The sequence below is a fragment of the Talpa occidentalis genome, unplaced genomic scaffold (assembly GCF_014898055.3).
Source record: "Talpa occidentalis isolate TD23 unplaced genomic scaffold, MPIMG_talOcc4v2.1, whole genome shotgun sequence".
NCBI lineage: Eukaryota > Metazoa > Chordata > Mammalia > Eulipotyphla > Talpidae > Talpa > Talpa occidentalis.
Genome location: NW_026555331.1, coordinates 74,846,828 through 74,872,785, shown reverse-complemented (window position 1 = coordinate 74,872,785; position 25,958 = coordinate 74,846,828). Strand labels below are relative to the sequence as shown.

The window sequence follows — 25,958 nt, the reverse complement described above, 5'->3', positions numbered from 1 at the left end:
AAAAATTTCAAAGTTGTTGTCCACACCTTTCTAAATGAGGATTTTGTTTCCTAGTTATAATCACAGACAAATTTTCACTTTTCATAACCTTTTGCTGAGATTCCTTTGACAGTTTTTAACAGATCTTCAATTGGATGTTTTTTTTATAATTTTTCAAACTATTTTCCTCATTTTTTTACCTTTCTTTATCTTTTGGCAAGTTGGAGGTCTTTGACATGTGGAGACCTGTGTAAGTCTGTCTATGTCTGTGTATACTTCTAAAGAAGGCACTGTTTCATGCACTACATTCCAGGATCCAGTGCCAAACCCCTCAACCTCATCTATTGCTTGCAGTATTGATTATATTGTTAAGAATTGCACTCACAGGGGCCTCCCTGATGGCACAAGGGGTTAAGCACCGCAATATGAAGCAATCCAAAGCCTCTGCAGCACCAGTGCCATCCCCGGCCAGCCAGGGAGAAACCCACATGGTGCAGACCTCTCCTGTCTCGCCCACTGCTCCCTGCAGCAGTGTATTTCAGTCAGTCTGCCTGTTCTGTTTCCCACTCTGTCTCTGGTGGATCCTCTCACCCCTTGCATCTCTGACCTGTACCCCAGCTCTTGTGCGCATAAATAAATCTTTAAAAAAAAAAAAAAAGGAATTGCACTCACAGACTGTCTGCACAAAAACAATGGTCATGAGGGGAGCATAGCTGTTGTCACTTCAGAAGAGTTTCCTCAAAAAAGTGCCGAAGCTGTACTTTCTAGTTGGCAAAGATTCCAAGCTCTTAGGTATCAATTCATAAGAGGGCACTGACATAAGTGTTCTTCCCCTCCTATGCTTTGAAAGCTCCGCTTTTCACACTATCTGGTATATGAAAGGCACCCAATAAAAGTATATTAAATGAGTGTTATTTTTTTCCTTGCACAAATCCAGCATATATCCATCACTTTACATTTCATTATTACTGCTCTAGCCAAGGCTATTATAGTCTGTCTTTCCTTCCTTAAATTCTTCCTCTACTGTACAAGTCTTTGACTTCCTCAGAAATCTGATCATGAGCCATCCTTACTTAAAACGTGCCACTGACTCTAATGCCAAACCTTTTAGAGTTTTCACTTTTCCAGCTTTATAACATGTTCACATGATCCTGGATTCTGAACAAACACTCATGGTCACACTTTTGTGTGACCTTTCCAAATTACACTCCCAGTACACACTTTATAATCTTTCACAAAAAAAAAAAAAAAAAACCCTCAAACGTCACTTTCTAACTTCCTGACCTCACAGCAAGAATTACTCTTACACTTTTTGCATAGTAAACCTAATTCCCTTAGTACATTAACTATGCTTCAGTTGTTTACTTCCACTCTTTTGAAATTTCAGACCAAACATTCCTTACAGCAAAGATCACTCATTTTTCACACTTATTATAATGCTCCTTACTTCTAATACCAAGACTTTAATAGGTGCTCAACAAAACCTAAGTTCAATTTCAAATACTAGACAATTACAGTTGCAAGTTGAATAAACCTCTCTAACTAAATTGGAAACCAGTCATAGCCTTTCCCCCAAGAAACGTGTTCTTAGTAATACAATATCTCCAAGAGAAAACCCCATATAATTAATTTTGCATTTTGTCTCAGAACATTCATGGAACATCAAATTCCATCCCCCCCCCAACACTGTTGCTAGAAACTGAATTTCCCTTCTCATCAAGTAGGTATAGTACTTTGACATTCTAGAAAGAGGTTACAATGTGGGAGATAAAAATCAAGTTATAATACTGGCTTCTACATTTTCAATTAAAATTTAAGATTCAATTCCCCAATTTATAACATTTTGGAAATTTGCCAATTTTTGTTGCAAATTAATAATGCAATGTGAACATAAAAATATTCAATTTATGTCATGCAACTGGCACTGAATTTCCCTTGCCACTTCTTTGACAGACATAGAGCAGTTGTCCCATGCCACCTGCAGAAAGAACAGGTAATGTATATTGTTAATTCAAATACAAGATGGGCACTATTTGCATGTATAAAATGTGAATTCTTTAAGTGTTTTATGCAATCCATTTTCAATTTGTTCAAGTTAATATTTTACCTTAAATGTTATATGTTCACAGAATTGTTTTTCTTTTCACAAAGGTGTTATCAATAGGTTCATATGATCCATATTTTTTTCTACATTAATGTACTCTGTAAAGATACTCACCAGACCACAACTGACACACAACACTAGGTTCTTTTCATTAATAGTCACAGCTTTTGAATCTAAAATTAGTGATAAACTAGTACCTCCCACCATAACCCACATCAACTGGTAAAATAATATAATGAAAAACAAGCTTCAGTTTTCTTCAAATATTTAATGCATGATGCAATGTAGCCATATTCCATGAAATGCGATTACTTGTAAAGGATTTGTAGCCCTACTGAATCAAACAAAAGTACTGTGATACAGCTAGAAGCCTTATATAGACGTATTGTTTAACTGCTATATATAGTTTGATATATTAGGTTGTCTCAGGATTTTCCTTTTAGAAGGCTACATACTTTATAGATGAAACACAATCAACTCTACTTATTAGAGTTGTAGTATTATTTTACTAGACCTTTTTTAGCTACTTAAGGTGGAAAGACACAGCCTTTGGTATAAATAACTTATTTCCATGAGAATATTTAAAGGGTGACATTAGTGTTCATTGTCAGCTGTATAGTCTTTTGCTAAGGGGGTGGCTAGAGCTTCTTTGCTCTCAGTAAGTGCTCTGGGCTGATGGATAAACACACTGAATTTAACACCCTGATTATTGGCAGCTCGGACAAAACCACTATTGGCAGTCATTGTGATAGCTTTTAGGGTGTCCCCAGTCCCAAAAATCGTTAATGAGCGACTATTGATCTTTGAACTGGCCACCAGTCTCAAGGCACGCTCAGAGGGCTGATCTGGCACCACATTAATTCGCTTAATTAGCATAGTAGCCCTCTCTCTCTCTCCAGGTCCTCCTAAGGTATCTAGGATAGACTGAAAATCCTTGACAGCAGATTCACAAGCAAACAACTCCTTGTCCTTCATAAAAGCCTCGAGCTGTGGTAGAACCTGCTCTTTCCTCTCTTGCTCTGCTTGTTCTGTGAGCACTTTTTCTTTGAAGATAAAGTGGCAGCCCCCATAGCTGAGAGCAGATACATATGTAATTAAAGTAGTGATGTCTAGATTTACTCTTTTGCACACATCCACCTTAATCTCTGTTGGAAACGAAACACTTGCTAGTATATTGTCTCTGTCTACTCTGGTCACCTGTAAAAGTTCAGGCCCTTCATCATCTGATTCGCTCTCACTTGGCTGGAGCTCTTCAGCATGATCTAACAGAGAGTTAACTGCTACTATGTCACCTCTTACAGAAATGCCCATTTCTTTCAGCTTCTCTGCCATGGGGCTGGAAACACTGTTGTAAAAGGCAAAGATGATATGAGGGTTGCTATACTGCACTGGTTGCTGGTGACTGGCCTGGAGAAAGTCTTCAGCCTGTTCAATGATGCTTTTGTCACCATACTGGCCCCTGCCCAGCCAAATATTATGCAGAGCTTCAGCCTTTCGGCCAATGGCTTTCACCCAAGTATGACCACCATTTGCAACTACATCCACCACAAGGGTCTGCTTTTCTCCCAAGGTATCTGTGTAACCAAAAACATGGAGAACACTAATAACTTCTTCCAGGTTTTCTGCTGATTCCACAATCGCTCTTAGGTGTGTTAGATTTGTGCTCTGTAAATGGGATTCTTTAATAGCCACTTTCCCAGCTTCTACTTTCTGTAAGAATTTTAATTCTGCCTTTAATTTGCTGCACAGCTTCGCACCACCTTCTATGCCACCTTTTCTTGATCTAGAAAGTAATTCTGCTCTCTTGATCAGTTCCTTGGCTATGGTAATTCGTTCACTGAGCATGCAGTGTGCAGACATGCTGACAGCATTATTCCTTCCCTATAAAAAGAAACACACAAATTCAAAGTCGTTAAAATTACTGCAATCAACTCTTTACTGAGGAGTGTAAGACTCCAGTCTAGCAACGAAGCTTAAGGAGCCCAAGTCTATAAACCTGGCTTCTACATGTCTGATTTTGGAGTGACTCCCTCTTCTGCCGGCTAAGGAAAGGGATGATAGTTATACTTCTAAACTCTTTCCTAGGAAACTGGATTCTTTGGACTTTCATTTCTTCAGCCTGAAGGTCATGGGGTCAAAGGTGTGTTTTGGGTTAGGCTAAAATGAAGTAGTTTGGGATTGCCTGTAGAGAAATTGTAATACAAGGTTCAGAAAGTCAAGATAAAATGATTTTTCAAAATCCACACGGACCAGTAGGTTAGCAAATTGTCAAAGCTAGAGAATCTCCCCTAAGTTGACCATACTAAGCCGTTTTAACCTTTTCCTTCCTTTAAGAGTGGGTCTCCTTTAACCGGCTGCCTCGTGATGGGCCATATGGTACAAAAACACGGGAAAAAGACTGCCTGGTTCCTGCATTTGAATTCAAGCCGGCGTATTTTAAAGGACTGAAGGTGCCCAACTCGCTCCAGCTCCACTCCTTAGGGAAAACACGGTAATTCGCTGAACCCCAAGGGGTAGCCTCGACCCCGAAAATCTGTGGAGCCTTCTGAGCCGGCACCGGGAAGTCAGGCCCTGTGGTCACCTGCACGGCGGGAGCCTCCAGGTGGGCTCAGGCTCTAACTGGCCCCGCGACCCGCATCCGGCGTGAAGACGAGGCTAGAAGCACGCAGCAGGCCGGCCCGGCCCAGCTCCTCCCGAGATCGCGGGGACGCTCGCTGCCTCCCGCACCCCCTCCCGACTCACCAGCTGCGCTCGGGACGGTGAGCGCGAGCAGGCGGGCAAGTCGTCACTCGACGCCCGGACCCGCCAAGAAACCTCTCCAGGCAGCCCCCGCCTCACTCAGGTCTCCCGGGCTGCCCCGCCGCGCGAATCCAGCCGCCTCCGGCGCCCTCCCGCGTCACGTGGCTCCGCGCCGGGTGACGCCGCGTCCGCGATTCCCAGGCGGCAGCGCGACCTCCCGAGCGGGTTTGTAGCTTACGTGGCGGCCATGTTTGTTGAGGGCATCTAATTTACCGCTTCACCCCACCCCCACCCCGCCCCCTCCCTTAGGGCCCCGGGGCAAGCAGCTCTCCAAGTACCCGGAAAGACGCCAGGGCGGAGCTAATTGGGCGCAGACTGCTCCCTCAGGAATCCCCGTTTCCTACCCCCTTCCTTTAACCCCTGGTGAGAGATACTGTCTAGGCCAGGAGTGGTATATTTCGAAGAAAACCTCCAGTTGGCACCCAACTTCTTAGCCATGGGCAATTACAGAGTTTTGTCATCAATCTCAAGCCCCTACCTAAGTGCCAGACGGCTTGTCAAAGATCATGCAGCTAGTAAGGGCACCATTCGGGACTCTCCATAGAAAGTGATTAGGAGATACTGCCTTGCTGAAGTCCACTAAGATAATCAGGTGGATTCTGAGGAGCTGGGTAATTCAGATTAGCCTATTGGAAATGCCCAAAGTCACCAAGATAGAATACGGATTTAACAAAAATCTAAAAACTAGACTTCAAGTAAAAACTAATATATGTACCTTCGTTTCTTCACCAGCCTTACTTAAATGACAGTAAGAATTTTTTTTAAGGAATAAACCTACAAAGACAAAAAGATGTCTGCACAGGAAATGCCAACAGATTCTTGCAAGAGCAGTAATACTGATCTAATCTTCACTATGTGGGAGACATTCATTTAGCTGCTTTATTCATATTATTCAACCCTTTAAAAACTTCAAAGATTAAGATATATTTTACAGATTAAGTCCACTCTGAGAAGTTATTTTGAACCCCAGATTGCCTCCCTACAGGATAAGTAAGACCAGGGCATACTGCCTGCAGAGAAGTAAATTTACAAAGCAAAACCTTAGAGAGGATTTGGAACTCCAAGATGCCTGAAAGCTAGAAGGGAGGGTTTATCAGTGAAGCAAAATTAAAAGTGAGATTGCTTAAAAGTCTGTGGTAAGTAACAAACACCCAAGCCCTGTCTCCTGTCTGTTAGGGGGAAAGGATGTCCTGAGCTAATTCCATGCAGGCTTTGTGGACTCCACCCCCACTCCAGCCAAAGCCATAAAGACATTGGGAAAGACAAATCCTGTCACCACCAAAAGGAAGGTGGCTGGGACCTGAGTTAAGCAGCCAGGTTTGCTATAAAAACCAAACATGTGGGCCTTGGGGGGCTCACTCTCTTGCTCGCCTCCTGGCTTCATGGCTCCTGGCTTACGGCCAGCTCTCAGAGTGCCATTTGGGATTCCAGATAAGCGGATCGGGTAGGACGCATTTAAAACTGTCTCCCACTTTTCTCCTTGAGTTGTACATTTCCTTATTTGCCCTTCCCTTGTAAATAAACCTTTTATTAATCTTTCATGTGTGCCTGCATTAGAGTATTGGTAAGTCCTTTTAAGCGCTCGGGTGAGGACCCACAGTCAGACAACCCGTTTTGTATCGGAGCTGCCCTATAACATTTCCAGTACAACTCTGCCCTTACCTATTCTTCCTCACATCAAGACTAGTTTCTGATGTTGAAGAGAGGAATCAGAGGGGAGCTAGATAGACCAGCTAATAAAGGCTGGAAAGAGGTACAAGAGCGAAAGTTTTCCTATTGCATTGGGAAATGTCAGTCTGCTCTCTGCTTCCCCTTAGCCCCCATCAGCCTATCTTCAAAATCCTATTTTTTTCCTGGAGAAAGTCAGCAAATGAAAGACATTAGAAAAATAGCTCAGATGCTGTTGTATGGCATCCTCTCTAGCTAGCTTTGGGACTCACTCACAAGCACAATCCAAAACATTTTTGTTTGTAATTTGAAGGAAACAGAAAAAAGTAGTTTTTAAAAATATTCTGTAACATCCTATTAAAAGATAATTCAAGGGCCTCCCCAGTGGCGCAGTGGGTTGAACGCTGCGCTATGAAGCTGTCCGCAGCCTCTGCAGCGCGGGTTTGATTCCCAGCCAGCTAGGGAGAAACCCACATGGCGTGGCAGACCTCTCCTGCCTCGCCCACTGCTCCCTTCAGCAGTGCCTTTGGTCCGTCTGCCTGTTCTGCTCCCCACTCTCTCTGGTGAATTGTTTCACCCTCCTGCGCCTCTGACTTTTACCACACTTCCTGTATAAATAAAAATAAATCTTAAAAAAAAATAATTCAACCATGAAACAGGTTTTTTTTTTTTTAAGGGACAGAGTGTAGGGAAGTCCTTCAAAATTAAAAATGATATCCCAAACATTGAAACATTACTAAAAAAGTAGGAATAGGGCCTCCGTGGTGGCACAAGGGGTTAAGATGTAACCTATGTAACCTATGAAGCTATTAGCAGCCTCTGCAGCACAAGTTCCATGGCCCTGGCCCCAGGCAGGGAGCAACCCACATGGCGCAGCAGACCTCTCCTGGCTCACCGGCTTCTCCCCTCAGCAGTGTACTTCGGTCAATCTGCCTGTTCTGTTTCCCAAACTGTCTCTGATGAATGCTTTCACATCCCACACTTCTGGCCTGTACCCCAGCTCTTGTATGTATAAATAAATAAATCTTAAAAAAAAAAAAAAAAAAAGGCAGAAGAGTGGGTAGAAATCTACTAGTAAATAGAATAAAGGTGAACAATAAAGCAAAAGCTTAAGGGCCCAGTATCTAATTGGGTGCAAAATACAATTAATAGGAGCTTAAAAACAAAAACAAGGAATATAATAAAAGGTTTACTAAAACCAAAAAATCTACAGTGACATGGCCTGAGTGCTCAGCACAATGAATATTTAGGAAACCCACTCAACAGCATTAAATTTCAAAGCACTGTGGATTAAAACAAAAAACTCCTAGGCATTACATAGAAAAAGTTAAAAATAAAATATTTGACATCCTATATATACAACAGCACGAGGCTTCTTATCAGCAATTTAGAAGGGAATCTAGAACCAGAATCTAGAAGGGAGTTATGCTCTCTAAATATGTAGATAACTGTAATGCAGAATTTTTATCCAGTCAACCGAGAAAGAACATACAACTCACCTGGATTAAAAAAAAAAAAATACAGAGTTCCAACAGAAATCTTGGAAGTGTGCATGGAATTGGAGGGCTGGAAATACTGTATACTAGCTGACTATGAAGAAAACAGTATGCAGAGGTTTTTATAATCTTTTGGGTGGGAATCTGGAAAGAATTAGTGACAGATACACAGAAAACAAAGCAAAAAAAATGAGCAGTATTACCTCCAGGAAAGTGATTCAGGAAATGTAATCATAGTATAATATATACTCACATAGCTATAATAAAATCTTTCAAACTAAACCATATGATCTAATTAAACTGAGGCAGAGAGGGGGAAGAGAATTTTAAATTCTCATCTTGTGGAGTATCAAGTTTATATTGTGACTAAACTTTTAAGAATTCAGAATAGTTGTATAAGGCTACTATTTTGAAATATGAAGGGAAATACCTGATAGAATATCTAAAAAAGGTGAAAGTGATGAATATCAGGGACTTGGCTTTTGATGAAATGTTACCTAATTTCTAAAATATACTCATCCTTGATAGGAAGCTATCACTTCAGTTGACAGTCCGGTATTACTGGTCCTATGTCCTTGAGACCAGGCAAAGGAGGAGCTCTGAACTGATGGAACCTTGAGACTACGTGACAGTACAGGATAGTGGACTGGTTTTCAGGAAACTGTGACTCTAAATCAAAGGAGCTAACAATCCTTTCATGTTCTTGGGAAATTCAATGAGCATCAGTTTGCATTTCTTTACAGTAGGAGCTCAGAAAGCTTGCCTATGAGGGCAGATACCTGATAAACGGCTAGGTTAAGAATTGAGTTGCTGGTTTTCTACCATGGACAGAGCTGAACAGATGTAACTCCTTTGATCACCCTTATCAGGAACTGGTGCCCAATGATTTACCACTAGATAATTAAGGTCAATATTAGTCCTTTTCCTTACTCTCCCTTTCCTCAACTCCCTCCTGCCTCCACATGTGAATTCTGATCACTTTCATGTTTCATTGCTAGTAATGAACCCATGGTTCAGTGTAGAACTGAACAGAAATAACAACTAGAGGGAAAAAAATTTAAGGATGAGTAGAAACTGAACCAAGAGTAGTTAATGGTTGTGAACATTATGATCCTTGAGTAAGATTAAAAACTAGACTCCATAGGCTAGAAATGACTTAGAAATGCAACAAGTTGCTGGAACAAAGTATTGAATTTCCCCAAAACAGAAAGAGATTAGTTTTAAGGTCAATGACAAGTATATACTAAGAACAAAGGGGAGTGTTATAGGCAGCTCCAACTGGAAATGGGCTTTAGACAAGAGACAGAATAAATAGAATATGAACACAGATCTACTTCAGTTAACTTTACCACCCTGTTTTCTATTGGACTTATTTTATTAGCATCCAGAAGAACCTAGACATACTTTTTGTCACAAATATATCTGCCTTATTTTCCCTTCCTTGATTTGTATGATTTTCACATTCCTCTGGTTTTTAAATATTACACATTAGAGAAGGCCAAAGTAAATTCAAATAAATAAAACAGAGAAAATAAAACAGAGCACTTAACCATTAACCTTGCCATGTCTTTCACTTGAATTGTCAAAGTCAGACCTTCGAAAATCCTCTGAGATAATTACCGGGTAGAGTCAGTCAGTAAGTAGGAGAGTTGAGGCCTTACTCCAAAATTCTTTCCTTTTTACCATTACATTTTTTTTCTAGTACACACCATTTTGCTTGGCAATGTAATGTTTAGAAATCAACTGTGATAAAAAGCAGGATATCTAGTATAACTAGCACCCATAAGGAGAGATTAGATGAGGTCTTCAAGACAAACATTATTAAACAGAAGGTTGAATCTCCCATCTCTCATGTTTCTGGTTTCTGTCATCTATCATAAGACATATAGGTGTTATATTGATTGTGGGTAGCTTATCTAAATCTTATTCAAAATCTTTTGAACTCCATCTAAATCACATAATTGCCTAGTATCTCTTTGTTGGTAAGAATGATGATGTTCATAAACTCTCACTATGTCCTGTGAGCCAGCTTAATGGCATGATTTCTCTTATCCTAAAGTACCTTAAAATACAAAGAAATGAAACTAAGCACTGTGCCGTCACCCGAACAGAGTTCATATGAGCTTTAATTTGCAGTGAAGGTTCTGATTACACCCCAATTATGTAAGTCATAGAGAAACTTAAGCCCTATGTTTTGATACTATTAGTATAGTATTTTATTTCCAGCACTCAGGTTCATCCTTGAGTTAAAAAGTCTAGAATCTAGGGTGTTCCTTTGAAATACATTTACCTACTTGTGATGGAGAAACCAACAAAAACCAGCAAATCATTTTTTTATTTAATTACATTATGTATCACTTAGAGAGACTCTAGCTTAGCACCTTCACAGTTCCAGTGCAGTCTCACAGAGCATCATAGGCTTTTACTGATCCACACCTAACTGAGACTAAAAAACATCTATGCTTCCTACTTATCTCATGAACGCCTGAGAGTCTGCAGATTCTCCCAGCTCTAAGAGTGATGTTTACTAAAATTGGCATTTTACTTTACTGAAGCATAGGCAATATTTGGTAGTAAAGAGGATAACAAAACCTGACTTAACCAAGTCGCATGAAGACTAGAGTGCTTTCACCATTTTGCTTGGTAATGTAATGTTTAGAAATCAACTGTGATAAAAAGCAGGATATCTTTATGTTAAAATAGTTCTAACTTCTAAAAAGCTGAAAATTGGATTTAACAGTTTATTATGATTTATAACTGTCATTTTAAAAACATCAGTCCATTAAACCATATAGAAATAAGTATGCAAAAAGTCTGCAAAACAAAACATACTTTAAACACGTTTAAGTAGAGACACTATCTGAAATTTCAAATTTTTCAGTCACTTCCTTATTATGCTATGGCAGCCAAGTAATCCTTAACTTCAGTTGGAGTCAGTCTCCGAAATCCAGCTTCATTGCAGATTCCCACTTCTATGTTATCTTCTGTCATTTGCCCTTCAAAACTCTCCTATTGAAAAGGAAGGAAAAAGGTCAATTTTCTAAGTAATGAATTATAAATCACTGTAAGTTCAATTGCAGATATTGAGCTAACCTTTAGGGTTAAGATGGCTGTATGAATGGCATCTTCAAGCTCCAGATCTTCATTATATCTAAAGAAATTTTTAAGAAAAACAAAGATTTATTATACTATTTACATATCATTAACTATTTAAACACAAGACAGCAACAGCATAAGACTTTTTAAAAATAAGAGTTAATGATTTTTTTTTTAGTTACCTCAATGAGACAGCTGTTTCAATTATTCCTTTTAAGTATAAATAGTTTAATATAATCAGTATGTGGTGCTAATTTTTTTTTTTAAATAAAGCATAGAAATCAGAACTGTGCTAAAATTTTTTAGGTAGGTTCATAAGTTCATATGAAATGTTTGGAAGGCTCATTAATAATGCATAAAAGAGGGGCCTCCCCACTGGTGCAGTGGGTTGAGTGCAGCATTGTGAAGCTGTCCACAGCATCTGCAGTGCGAGTTCGATTCCAGGCCGCCTAGGGAGCAACCCACATTGCGAAGCAGACCTCTCTATTCACCCGCTGCTCCCCTCAGCTGTGTACTTTGGCCAATCTGCCTGTTCTGCTCCCTACTCTGTCTCTGATGAATCCTCTCACCCTCCTGCGCCTCTGGCTTATACCCCAGATGTGGTATAAATAAAAAATAAATCTTTAAAAAAAAATAATAATATACAAAAGAAGAAGAAAGTGCTCTAAGATTTTAAGATTATTTAAATTTATCATTTAATCCCAGGTCTAATCTAAGAGTTTAGTAACCATTACATTATATGAAGAATATACTAAGGTTTATCTGTCAGTTGAAGTCAACTGTAGACTTTCCCATTCAAAAGGAAGGACATCTTTTGGGCAGACTACAATATAATGCTAAGTCTAGTAATCAGCTGGGAATAAATAAGAGAATTTTATTGTTGTGCTAGGGTAGTAACAGTAGATTTTTATGTAGTGCTCCAGCATACACATATATTTAACTTACCATCAAAAGTAGGTATTTGGTATCACAGGTTTTCTTTATAAATGTTGTAATATGAACTCCATATTTTTTTTTTAAATGGTAGAACATGAATGAAGTAATAAACAAAAGCAACATACAGGAAAACAACAATCACAATGTACAAAAAGCAATGAAGAAATGAGTACTATAACTAAATTCAAATCTAAAGCAATATAACCAATTTGTTTAGATACACTATTAATTATTTAAAGAGAGCGGAAAGTCACAAAGTTTGCTGATGAATCTAGTTATAGAGCCTACCTTTTCTCAAGGAAAGTTTTCCCATTCACATAGTTCTTTCCCATGGCTGTGGCTTTCCAGGCAAAGTAAGCGCCCTGATTAGGTCAATAAGAGAAAAAAACTGTTACTTTATATCATTTATACAATTATATAACCTTGTCATTTCTTAGTGACATAACGTCTAAGGTCACAGAATATTTTTGGAGTACAATGAGACATGTACATTAATAAGTTATTTTTAAAAAGGTTAGCGGGAGGGGCCTCCCTGGTAGCTTCAGCACTGTGAAGCTATCCACCACGGCCACTGTAGCACGAATTCAATCCCCAGCCAGGGAGCTAACCTACATGATGCAGCAGACCTCTCATGTCTCAGCGGCTGCTCTCCTCAGCCGTGTATTTCAGTCAATCCACCTGTTCTGCTCCCCACTCTGCCTCTGGTGAATCCTCTCATCCCCTGCCACCTCTGGCCTGTACCCCAGTTCTTGTATACATAAATAAATAAATCTTTAAAAAACTAAAAAGATTAGAGAAATAAAAATAAGAGGCATGAAGAAACTTTTGAAAATTATAGCAAAGAAAACATCAGAATTACTAACCAAGAGATGCTTGTGTTACAAGGATGGGCATACTGAGTCTAACCACTTCCCCTTTTTCATTTCCTTGTGATTCTAGTGAAACATCCCTGTTCTTGGCTAGTGAGCAGAGTACTGTCTGCCACCCGCATTTGTCAACAAATACAACTACTTTCCTTCTCAAAACTGTTCTTATTGGTGAAAGGGAATGGAGACTGGGAACACCAGTACCAGCAGGTATATTAGTTGTATCCTCCACTAAACCTAGCTCAAACACTATGCTGCTTTAGAGCAGACATACACTCATTTTATAAAACAACAAATCCAAGAAAGTTAAATGAATGTTTGTGCACAAAGAGTCACATTCAAGTCAGTCCCAAAATTAAAATGATGGCAGAGTGAGTAAAAAGCCATCCTTTGGACCCACATTACCAGATACAGTATTTTTCAAAGCAAAAGAATTCCAAAGACTTAAAGCTATCAGGTATCAACTATTTCAACAAATCACTCAAGTACATGAACCTAGTGAAAAGAAGGTGGGACAAAAGAACAGTGGGCAAAATTAATGTAGTTTCCTTAATCAGACTGAATTACCAACATTTTAAACATGCAAATGAAGTGCACTACACCATACTTTCTAAAGCCCAATGAAAAAGAGAAAATATTGCTATATTTTACATTTTTATGCCTTTTATTTGTATTAGATATTCAAAGAATCCTTTAACAAACCCCTCAAATACATCTAATGATACTTACAGATGGATCTGACTGAAATAAATATGGTCGCCCTTCATTCCAGCCACAAATAAGTAAAGACACTCCAAATGGACGAACACCACTGGCAAAAGAAAATAAAGATTGACATCATTATTTAAAATGGCTTTAAAGTCAACTTGAGGTAAGAATGTATTAAAACTCTCAAGTAAAACAAAATAGCAGGTAAAGTGAATAATTTCAAATCCCTTTAAAAGTATTTAACAACTGAAAGGATACATAATTCAGAATGAATTCTTCTTTATGGTACTGAGGAGCAGCATTCAAATCATTTTGGTAAACGGAGAGACACAAAGAGTGAGGTTATTAAGTGTGGAGTGTCCTCATAAAGTGACCAGCTTTTCCACTGGTTTTACATATCACCAAATACCTTTACACTACCTCTTCTGTGTTCACACCCAAACTCAAGAACGCTGGAATTGAAATAAATATGTATGTTTCAAGAGCTACTGCTTTCATCATGTGTTTACAATCATTTTTAGTGGAAAAATACTCCTTGAGCAGCAATGTCTATGTGCCAAATGTGTTTTAATCACTAGCAAAAGAACTTTCTCTGAGAAGCTGTTATCTGTTTCTTATGTTATGTGAAGAAGAGGAGAACATTCACATTTTTTTCATTAAAATAATCTACATCAGGGCCTCCCTGGTGGCACAGCAGTTAAGCACTGGACTGAGAAGCTGCCTGCAGCCTCTGAAGCGCCCATTCGATCCCCAGCCGGCCGGCGAGGGTCCCACATGGGGAGCAGACCTCTCCTGCCGCCCGCTGCTTCCCTCAGCAGTGTCCTTTGTCAGTCTGCCTGTTCTGCTCCCCACTCTGGCTCTGGTGAACTCTCTCACCCTCCTGCGCTTCTTTCTGTACCCAGTGCTTGTATAAATAAATAAATCTTTAAAAAAAAAAAAGCTAGGTTACAAATATTCATCACAGTGACTCTTTTCTGTGAAATATGCCAATAAATGAACAGTAAGTTCTCTTTTTTAAATATAACTACTCTTCTAAAATAGTATTTTCCTAATTTGTGACACATTTCAGGTAATAAAATCAGCTTACCCTGACTGGGTGTATTCTTGCATCACAGAAGCTACTCTCTGTACCAGCTGAGCTGTGGGAATGGGTTCTTGGTAAACAAGATAGTATTGCTGAGCCAGTTTCCGGGCTCTGTGCACAAGCACCCTAATAAGGAAGGAAGAAATAAGATTCAGACTCTACCACATAAAGACCATTGTCCTACAGGCATATATTCACAGCACAAGTTTTATATGGGTCTCTGTAACAGAAGCTGTCAGTTCAAAGCCAGTCTTGAATGAATCTGATTCCAGTTACTTTACAAGAAAATATTTAAGCATCACAGAGGAGTTGAGCTACAGGAGATGGACAAGGAAAAAGGAAGAAAATTAGGGACTGGTATACAAATCAGCTTAGCAGAAAGATTTAGTATACACAAGAGCTTCACCCTCGTTAATACACACACACACACACACACACACACACACACACACACACACACACACACACAGTTCAGGCATATTTTTCTCATTCTACAGACTATAAAGAATACCCTCAAAGATTAAGGAATAACAATAAACTACTTACAACTTACAAAATGTAAAAAGATACTAAGAATATACTATATAAAAATCAAATATATTAGCAAGACAAATTGGATTTACCTTCTCATGTACTATTGATCTGAACTGAAACTACTGTCTTCCTTCTATACAATACTCATGCCCTACCCTTTAGTTTAATCTGTAGGTGGTAGCACACTGTAATATATCTTTTATACAGTAACTGGATCCACTACAGTGAATTCTGTTCACATTCCATACTTGTGAATGACAAGCATAGCCAGTTGTCAATCTGAACTTTCTGGTAGCATGATGTAACAGGGTTACTCTCTTTTCCTATGAAATATGAGAGGAATGGTAATAGGAGCATCAGGACCCTGACTGACTGCTATATCAGGTGACTTTTAGGGACTTTTGATAATTTGTTCCTTTGCCAAGAACAGAAATAAATGAGGTTAACTCTGGATGGTGATGCTTTCTTTTCCTGCCTAATAACCATTTAAAATAGTTTATAATATGTATTACTTCTGTTGTTATTTAAACACGTTAGCAGAACACCAAAGGCCTTGACCATTGAACCACACATTGGATGGTGCAAGGCAGATCATGATCACAAGGGAAAATAACTAAGCACTGTATTGATTTCTTTTATAACCAGGTTGCCCAGAGTTATCCTCCTAAAGCAATCCTGCCCACCCTCTAAAGCAAACCAAACCCAGCTGCCAATGATACCACTGTTCTTGAACAAAACGCAAAAGAAGGGAGATGAGAGATAAAAGGAAAAAATCCCCTTATTTTCCCCTATTGATTGTAAGTAATTTATGAGATAAAAAATAATAGTATAAAGTACCTGTAATCTGGGCCCATGCCACTATACACCAAACCTATGTGCTTGGTAATTGGTTCCACTTTGTGTACACTTCGTTCATCATACAGAATGGATTTCTGTTTCTTCTCAGTTGCTAACACCACACCATTTGCAGCTTTAAAAAAGAAAAACGGTGATCTAAATGTTTGCTTATTGAAAGATTCTGCTCCAACAATTATTTCTAACTATGGATACATTTCGTCCAAACGCCTTTGTTTCCTCTAATTTCTAAACTTTTCCTTCTGAATTTCTGTATCAAAATCACTTAAGCAACACTAAATCAATTTTTCCCTCATTAGTCACCTCTATTGCACAAAGAAATCCCTACAGCTATAAGTGTTACACAACTTTACTTTAAGGATTTAGGACATTTAAGGGTCCACATATTTTAAAATCATCAAGTTTTACCTACTTGTTCTATTGCTCTTAAAATTTGAAATTTAAAATCAAAGAATATTGTTTTCTAATGGAAAAGATTATTTGCCAATAATCACATCAAGTGACTAAAAGTGGCTATATTTTTGGAAAAAAATTTTGATCTTGTTAAACTGCAAGATAATAAAAATTAACAAAAAAATTAACTGTTGAAAATTATACTGCCACAGTGATTTATTTATAAATTAGTTACTAATTAAGGGCCTCCCCAGAGGCTCAGCGGTTGAGCGCTGGGCTGCGAAACTGCCCACAGCCTCTGCAGCACTGGTTCGATCCCCAGCCACCGGGTGAGGGTCCCACATGGCGCACAGACCTCTCCTGCCATGCCCGCTGATCCCCTCAGCAGTATATTTCATTGGTCTGCCTGTTCTGTTCCCCGCTCTGGCTCTGGTAAATTCTCTCACCCTCCCGCGCTTCTGACTGCGCTTCTGACTGTCCCCAGTGCTTGTATAAATTAATCTTAAAAAAAAAAAAAAGTGTATATTATTCTCAAAAAAATAAATTAATCACTAATTAACTCCAAATGGCCATTAAGACAGTTATTAACAGGCATCAGAAATGAATGAACATTTATTACCTTTAATTCCCACTGAAGGGGCTCCTCCAGCAACAGCAGCCAAAGCATATTCAATCTGGACAAGTTTACCAGACGGGCTTAAAAAGAAAAGTTACAGGGTAGGTACATTAAGGTTAATCCACTAATGAAACATCAAGAGATAGATGGGCTCTGGAATTTATCAAGAAGTTGTAGAGAAAATAAGATTTTACTGGGCAATCTGAATGTATTCACAGTGAAGCACTGATCTCAGTTCCTTTGATTGTGTTTCCTTGTCTGCCATTTATAAGCAGCATCATTACTGTTGCCTTTCACCACTTACCAACTTTGCCACTTTGGGCAAGTTACTTAACCGCTCTGTAAAAAGGGGAAAATAACACTACACCTATTTCAAAAGGCTATTGTGAAGATTGAATGAAGTGATGCCTATAAAACTTCTTGTCACAAAGTTGCAAGTAAACACTGACTAGCAATGGTAAAATCAAACAACAGCATATATTTCATGTGGGTGGAGTTAAACAATTTAGAAAGTAAACATGACCTGAGAGGTGAGACCTAAATATCAGTGACAACAAAGTATTTTCTGTATAATACAAACCTACTGCTACAAGCCATGAACTGGTTGTACTTAACTTACCTGGTCACATGGGTTTGGTAATCAAGCTGATTGTTTGTATCATAATTTTTTTTCAATCCAGTTGAGTTACAATCACCATAAACATCACAAACCAACCTATTTATTTTACAGATAAAAATGTCCCCAACTAAAAGTAATTTGTCCGAAGTGACAGCTAGGCCCATTATCTTCAATCTACTATTGAACAGATAATCTTGAGTTTCAGAATGTTAGCTGCTTTACCTTCATAAAATTATGGATACTGCTTTGGTCACTCAAGTCGCAGTCACACCATCTTACCTTGCACCAGACACTGACTACTCTTAGAATTCAAAACCCTTTTGACAAGTTAATATCTTTGTCTGGAATGCATTACACTATTGTATGGTGTACCCTTCCCAGATGTCTTTCCAATCCTTAGTAGAAAAGGTCACATCCTCAAGGAAGATGCCCTACCCACCTATGAGAATCCCATCCACTCCTGCCTATGGTGTCCTGTACTTCCTCTTTGACCAAGTTTTAGAATACAGGAGTTAATTTTACAATATTTGTCTCCCTCAACAGCGTGAGTTCTGTTTGGTCAGGATTTCAACAGGAGTCCACCATCATTTGGCTGATAGCGACATATCCAGGCTTATTTAAGCAATTAATAAATCTATAAGTAGCAGTTTAAAGACAAAATTACCTAACGGGTGAAATAACTTCAGTAGGCATTTAAATAAAAAAATTAAACTTTACTTGTGTTCCTTTAATGGCCACTATGTCATTAATCGTATCATGACTTTCTGGGGTGATCCAGCATTCAATTATTGTTTAATATCCAGTTCAAATACCTTTAGGGAACACTGTGAAGGCTCAGTAAATTTAAAATAACTTTTTCTCTGTTCCCATAATCACCTCATAAAAGTGTATACTTTTATCACTGTATCTTTGTGTGCGACAGCTCATGAATGTGAGTTCACTAGGCAAGCAGTCATCTCTGATTCTTCACTCATGATACTGTAACAGGGTGGTCCCCAGGAAAGGGGGAGGTTCCCTGCCCCACCCAAGGGAGGGTGGAGCTGAGCAGGAAGAGGAGAAGCAGAAGAGACTGAGGAAGGAAGGAAGCAGGATGGAGCCTAGAGACACGTGAAGAAACTGCGCTTGTCTTTGGGTTGTGGACTGGGTGACACAGATGTGGGTGAGACCCGTGGGGAGGTGACAATGGCAGCTTTTATCTTGATGTTGATTTTGCTCTTTTCCTTCCGGGCTTGTCCGGTTGTTTGTGACCCTTTGCTGTGGGTCCCACTGGAAGATGCTTTAGACTTGTGGCAGGCTTTGGGGCCTTGCTCTGCGCCATTCCCATATGGATGGACTTTTACCCACGAGGGGACGGGTAACTTTGGGTGCTTGATTTAGAAACTAGATTATTTGCCTTACCTGTATTGTTTCCTAGTTTTATTAAAGTTCCTTCCCATTAAAGTCTCATGTTTTGTGTTGATGCGGCGGATGGCAGAACCCATTTAGAATAGGCAGGTTTGCGGGGCTTGGGCTACCCCTCTCCCTGTCCTATAACAATACTACCCCCATTCCAAAACACCAGCATCTCTACCTAGAATAACTGAAACTGTAATAGGGTGGTCCCCCTCTCCCTGCCCTGTAACAAATGACATTTTAACTTGTTTTCCTCTTTCCCACTCTTTCTTCCAGCCTCGGTCAGAGTTACCTTTCTAGCAAGTCATTTCCCACTTAAATCCTATAATAACTTCTAGGGTCATTTAAAATAAAAATTTCTTACTCTAGTTTACGGGACCTGTACAATGGCTCAAGATCCAGGTTAACTCCTTGCTCACCAATCAGATAGGAGTATAAGTAAATGGGCTTTACTATCCTTAAGAAAATAACCGAGTCCTTCCCGGTCCATCTGCTAAATCCTCTGGCGATGGTTTTCATACACTGAGAATGATGGTTCATCTCAATTGTATTTCAATCCGCTGTTTCAAAGTAGGAACTTCTTTTATTTTTTTTTTAAAGTAAACTGTCCCCCTAAAATGGCTAAAATGCAATGTAACCTAATAATTCGGGACCCCACAAAAGAAGAGTAACAGAAAGATTACCGTTTTCATTTTCAGTCCTTGGCGCTTCTAATAAGAGCATCAAAGAAACCGAAAGCGGGAGGTTTTCAAAGTACACTAGGGCCAAATGGAGACTAAGACTCAAAGTGTAAAGTCGAGGCTTTCTGAGAAAAAGAAAATTTTATCTGACCATGATTGCGATTTCCAGGAGCTCCCGAACCAGACCGACAAAGATTTGAAGAAAATCCCGAGTTTTGAACTGGCCACCTGGAGACAACTAATCCCTACTGCCTTCTTCCGCAGTCTCCAAAGCGAAAACCACCACGGACTAGGGGCCTCAACCGCCTCACCCCCCAAGTTCGTCCTAAATATTCAAGTCCCGTGTTCCCACTCCCTCCTGGGACCGCTGCTCCCCAGGTCACCAGTGAATGACTTTGCAAAGGCGCATTTCCACTCCCATTTCCTCCTGGGCCCCCCAGAAACAGAAAGCCGTATGTCAGGACGGGAAAAACCGGACCGGCGGAGTTCGTGCGACCTCAGCTGCGCGGAGGACCTCGGAGGGGCCCTGCCTTACCTGAAAGTAGTCAGCGAAAAGCTGTACCCGCGCTCCGCCATCTTTGCTCAGAGGGCCAGCACACGGCACACATGCGCACAGTGACCAATTTCTTTTCCGCTTCCCTCCCGTCGCCTTCTTCACGCTCTCTGATTGGAAGAGAGGCAGAGACGCTTGAGATGTATGCTGGGCGTTGTAGTTCCGGAAGGGGGAGACGCACTCACGCGCACTCTAAGCGCATGCTCCGGGTGGAAGCGGAACGCAGCAACGCGGTGGGAGCGCCCTTCGGGCTACAAAAATGGCCGCCACCTTGCTGGTGCTGGTGGCTTCGCCGTGGTCTGGAGTCCGGGGACTGCTCCGGAACTGTTGGGGACGTTTGCAGCAGAAACTTCAGCAGAGTCAGCCAGGTTTTCCCGGTCCTCCGTGGGGTAGGTAAAGAAGACCGTCATAGGGGCCGGGTGACGGGACTCCAGTCAGCTTGGTGGACTCAGCTCCTAATGCATCCTTCGGATTTGCTGTCACGCTTAGAGGGCGTCCTGGACTTTCACTACTTAGGAAGCAAGTGGCAACTAACTGTTTTTGCTCTCCCCTCCCCAGCATGAAGGGAGTCTTCTGTCCCGTTCGTACATAGAATGTAATCTAAACGCTTTATCTTGACACCAAAAGGCGCCACTGCCTGGATCCTCATTCCTTTCCAGTTCTCCCTCTCCCTAAAGCAGTTTGTCATCCTTTGTGGTGTTTGCACTCTGTTCAGCTGAATACTAATTCCCTTGTTTCCTTCAGGAACCAGTTTTAATGGAAGTATCGGATGTTAAAATTGTCATTGCTTTGCAAATTACAGTCTACTCCATTTCTATTAATAATATCTAGTTAGTCAAAGAACCGAACATGTGCCAAACAATGTGCTACGTAAACTTTATAAAATTGTTTCGTGAGATAATCTCTACAGCAATCTCACTAGGTATCTTCCCCATTCGAACTGAAGAAGTAGGCTCAGAAGGTTCCAAGTTCACACAGGCCGCCCAGAATCTGCTTTTACCCATTGACTGCACTTCACTTTTAAATAAAAGTAGTTGTATATTTTTAAGAGTTATAAAATTTCAAAGGAAGTACTGGCAAACCTGAGAAACAGTAAGGAAAAGGTAATGAAACCCCTTTGGTTTTGTAAACAGTTTCGGAAAACAGAAGTGAAATGTTGATAGTCTCATGAATACATGAATATCATACAAAGAGGATGAGCTAGGTCTTTTTCTCAGGGAACAGGAATCAAGATTTAAGTATTATGAAGAACTAAGTGATATAAAGGCCCACCAGATTATATCACAAACGAGCTTCCTCAGTTTGATTTTTTTTTTTTAAAGGGGATGAATACATAGTAATCTCAGTGCAGATGGAAGGAAGGAAGTACATTTTGGGAACCTCCAGCTTAGTTTTACTTGTAATTAGGTACTGCCCACCAAGTACATTCTATGTGTTTAAGTTAGGTACCTCTCATATTTCCATTTGTGTTTACTACTAACACCCTGAGTACCATATAACATAATGTGAGAAACTCTTGGTAGAATTTCACTGATGCATTTCAGCTGTCTATTTGTATTTTTTAAAATTGATTTCTGTATGAGCTGTAGTATACCTGATGGCTAAGATTCCAAATGTCTATTGATCGTAATATTTTAAGTGATTTATTTATATGTATGTTGATATATCACTGTTGATTGTTAAAAACGATGTTTCTGTTCTTTTAGAAACTAGAAACCAATTCTGTATCTCCACGCTTTATTTTGTAGGCCCAGCATTAGCCATCCAAGGTCCAGCTATATTTACAGAACCAACCAATGATATCAATGGAAGTGAGGAGATTTCCAGTCTTTCAGATAGAATCTTTTGGATGGCAGCTCCCAAAAACAGACGCAGCATTGAAGTTAACAGGTGTAGGAGAAGAAACCCACAGAAACTTATTAAAGTTAAGGTAATAAGTAGGTTTTTGTTGGTGTGCTTTTCTCATGTCTACCTCGTTGTATATTTATGTAGTCTATGCGTAAATTATCCTCAAATTATGTGTCTCCTGTCCTCTGGCCTACATAAAATACAATGTTTTTCTTATGTATGTATGTCAGCTGTCTTATAGCTTAAATAATAGGAACACAGTCAAGGAAGGAATTTTGAGTCTGGACAGAGAACTGGGTTATAAAGAGTCTGCTTGACTTTGAACTGTGAGCTGTGCAGTCAAAGTTTGTGATTTTGAATGACATCTTAATTATGGCAGAGCCTATAATTAAAAAGAAGCAGAGGTTGTGTTGGATTTTGATTACACTAAACCTTACATACTTATTCTATCCTTATTTTCCTATAAAGGAAAATCCACAGATTTATTAATGATATATATAAGTGCTATGTGTGAATTCTCTGATTGCATTTTCACAATTTCCCTTCAAATTAAATACTGTTTTATTTTTAGGATGAAGAAACTGAGGCAAAAAGAATTAGCCTATGGTCACGAGCTATTAAGTGGTAGAGCTAGGATATGAACCCTGGCAATCTGATTATTGAGTTCACATTGCCCTCTTGAAGCTCTCATTTGTGTGTTCCTAGTCTCAAACAATTCCAGATTCCTTTGTCCCCTCTTTTCCCCCATGGCTACACTCTATATTCACCTAGTAAATAAAAACTTTAAGTGTTTATTTATTTTGTTTGATCTATTAACTTACGGCTTTAATAGCTGTGATTAGAGTTACTGTTTATGACATTCCATAGTAGCAGCACTGTGCAGATGAACCCCAAGAGCAGAGAATTGATTTTTATAAACTTTCATGTTCATTATTTTTTTTTTAAATTTATTTATACAAGAGCTGGGGTACAGGCCAGAGGCGTGGGAGGGTGAGAGAATTCACCAGAGACAGAGCGAGGAGCAGAACAGGCAGACGGACTGGAACCAGAAACACTGCTGAAGGAAGCCACAGGCAAGACAGGCGAGATCTGCCATGCTTGGAATCGAACCTGTGCTGCAGAGGCTGTGGATAGCTTCACAGCGCTGCGCTCAACTCGCTGCACTACTGGGGAGGCCCCCATGTTCATTTTTAAACCAAATCCTCAGAACTTAGGCAAAAGGTATTACTGAGTTGTGGCTGGGACTGGACTTCAAATATGGAACTAAAAAATACTTTATTGATAGAACACTTGATCCACTTTCATTGAAAGGTTTAAGATTTCAGGAATAAGGTCTTGCTGTGATTTATTACAGGACTTCCCTGACTGCATTTATTCTGACGGGAAATATATTCTTTGGTACATTCATTTTCTTCATTGAATGTTTTCTGCAATATGAAGTATATTATGCTGGGTGCTTTCATCAGGAAAATAGCACCAGCTAACTATGGGTATCTTGTGTACCTCCATTTAGACATGCAATCCATTTTTCAGTGTAGTGAGATAAAACAAAGTTGTTGAGGCAAATGACTTATAAGATTCCTAATTCCTTTCACAGAAATACAATTGTTTTTGTCATCTGCTTCACAGATGTTTGTAGATTAATTTTATGAAGTATTTGGAATTTTTCTGATGCTCCTGTTTTCTCATATTTCAAATCTACCTTTAGAACACATTGAACAGACTTTTTTAGAGGTTATAATTGTCCTATTAAAATTGGATATACATGAATAGAAACTCACCAAAATACCCTCAAATTGTAATAATACAAGCAAGTTTTAAATCACGGATTAATCAGTGTTCATTTATAAAAAAAATTACATGTAACCTATGCTTTGTACAGGACTTTGAATTACTGTGATCAATCAGGGGAAGCAAACTTGTAAATGTATTTATCATCTTCTTTTCCCCAGGGTAGGTAGATTCCTTGGTATTTTATTTAAGATGTTGCCTATGTAGATCTTGTATTGATAGACTTGTTAGATACTGAGTATTTGAAATGTGAGACTAGAGTACCATTTTACATAACTGACTGCTGTGTTTAAGTAAAATTGTACCAGAATCAAAGTCTGTAGACCTGAATTATAGTTCCAGTTTTTCTGCTAATTCAGATTTAATGTTGTTTCTTTTCAGTTTCCATATTAAAGTGATATTGAACTAGATGGTATATCACCTACATTTGTTCTTAGCCAGAAGGCTGAGAAGTGATAGATTATGACCTTATGCAGCATGAATATAACCAAAAATGTTCAAATTTAAGCATCACCTGTGTCAGTGATTATTTGTACATTATTTGCCTTTTGTTAAAATATGTTCTTGTTTATTATAGAACAATATAGATGTTTGTCCTGAATGCGGCCACCTGAAACAGAAACATGTCCTTTGTGGCTACTGCTATGAAAAAGTGCGCATGGAGACTGCAGAAATCAGAAGACAGATAGGGAAACAAGAAGGAGGCCCTTTTAAGGCTCCTACTGTAGAGACTATGGTGTTGTATACAGGAGAGACACCGACTGAACAAGATCAAGGCAAGAGAATCATTGAACGAAACAGGAAGCGGCCATCCTGGTTCACCCAGAACTGAGAGCAAAGATGTGTGAAGAGGGTTTCTCATAAAACATTTCTTCTGAAAGAAGAATGTTCCTTATCTTTATCTTCTCATGCTTGTTTTTAAATCATCAATAGTTCAAAACATCTTTAAAGCAGCTAGTTTTGTATGGGTAATTTTAAGAATATATCATTGGTAAGCTCTGTCCATTATTATGACATTATAATGTGTTAAGTAAACAATTTCCACTACAAAATAATAAAAACAATTTAAAATTCATAGCAGGAATTGTATGTTTTTGCCTCAGGTTTTGTTTGCTTGCCTTTGGTTTTTCTTACATAAATACTTGCACAAATACTTTTTTGTTTAAGTAGTACAAGGACATAGGTTGTTACTTGAGTTCTTGTATTTCTTAAACTAGTAGCTATGGCAGTAAGAAAATGTTCTGGTGTTTTTCTTGTAAGCAAATTAAAATTGCCCTTGGTGAATTCATTTTATGTGGGACATATGATGTTAATTTACTTAGATGATAGAAGTATTTCTTGACATTTTACATGAAATCAAAATGATATTCAGAAATCATTGATGGTTCAAGAACTGTATTTTATAATTTGGGGAGAAATTTTTTTTTAGTAAAGATGTGAGTGAATTCAATAGTACACAGGAAACTTGCTAAAGATATGCCTTTTCTTTTAGTCCTTTTAGTTTCTTTTAGGTTTTATCATTTTTATTTGACTTGATGCAAATTCACTTCATACTTTCCTTCCCCTTTCTTGTATCTCCCCTTTTTCTGAAATTTGCTAATTTTGCCTGCCTCATTAAAAAAAAAAAAATTAAAAAGTGAGACAACTTATTAAAGCACACAGCAGTAAGATAATTACAGTTATGTGGAAAATCAGTATACAAGGTAAATTCCAGGGTTATATTTAAAACAAAATGCTTACCACAATAGCCTGAAAAGTTACTAGACTTATGGAGCAAATTTATCTTTGACCTTCTTTTCCCTGGAAAGAAATTATACATCTATCAGTCTCTATAAGGTAAGGTCTGAGGGACATTTCTCCACTGGGACTTCATGAGTTTTCTGTGATGGGTAATTCATGTTAACATTCTTAGAAGTAAAAAGACCAATTTCATTAAGAACA

At 39.1% G+C, this 25,958-nt stretch overlaps 3 protein-coding genes across 4 annotated transcripts; 1 reads left to right on the top strand and 2 right to left on the bottom strand.

Annotated features, from left to right (window-relative positions):
* Positions 1–2,336: 2,336 nt before the first annotated feature.
* CUNH7orf25 (chromosome unknown C7orf25 homolog) lies at positions 2,337–4,901 on the bottom strand. 2 transcript variants are annotated; one of them, XM_037510705.1, is made up of 2 exons: positions 4,826–4,901; positions 2,337–3,964 (listed from the first exon to the last, which is right to left on the bottom strand). In XM_037510705.1, exon 2 carries the CDS (start codon positions 3,941–3,943, stop codon positions 2,678–2,680), a length of 1,266 nt encoding a protein of 421 aa, XP_037366602.1. In that variant the 5' UTR covers positions 3,944–3,964; positions 4,826–4,901; the 3' UTR covers positions 2,337–2,677. The 2 variants fall into 2 exon arrangements, with proteins under 2 accessions (XP_037366602.1, XP_037366526.1); XM_037510629.2 differs by lacking the exon at positions 4,826–4,901 and adding an exon at positions 4,665–4,729.
* A 5,337-nt stretch (positions 4,902–10,238) lies between these two features.
* PSMA2 (proteasome 20S subunit alpha 2) lies at positions 10,239–20,447 on the bottom strand. Its single transcript, XM_037507073.2, has 8 exons — positions 20,361–20,447; positions 17,138–17,214; positions 16,108–16,240; positions 14,740–14,862; positions 13,674–13,755; positions 12,367–12,440; positions 11,140–11,197; positions 10,239–11,055 (listed from the first exon to the last, which is right to left on the bottom strand). Exons 1-8 carry the CDS (start codon positions 20,399–20,401, stop codon positions 10,939–10,941), a joined length of 705 nt encoding a protein of 234 aa, XP_037362970.1. The 5' UTR covers positions 20,402–20,447; the 3' UTR covers positions 10,239–10,938.
* A 133-nt stretch (positions 20,448–20,580) lies between these two features.
* MRPL32 (mitochondrial ribosomal protein L32) lies at positions 20,581–25,517 on the top strand. Its single transcript, XM_037507085.2, has 3 exons — positions 20,581–20,767; positions 22,127–22,308; positions 24,595–25,517. Exons 1-3 carry the CDS (start codon positions 20,638–20,640, stop codon positions 24,847–24,849), a joined length of 567 nt encoding a protein of 188 aa, XP_037362982.1. The 5' UTR covers positions 20,581–20,637; the 3' UTR covers positions 24,850–25,517.
* The last annotated feature ends 441 nt before the right edge of the window (positions 25,518–25,958 follow it).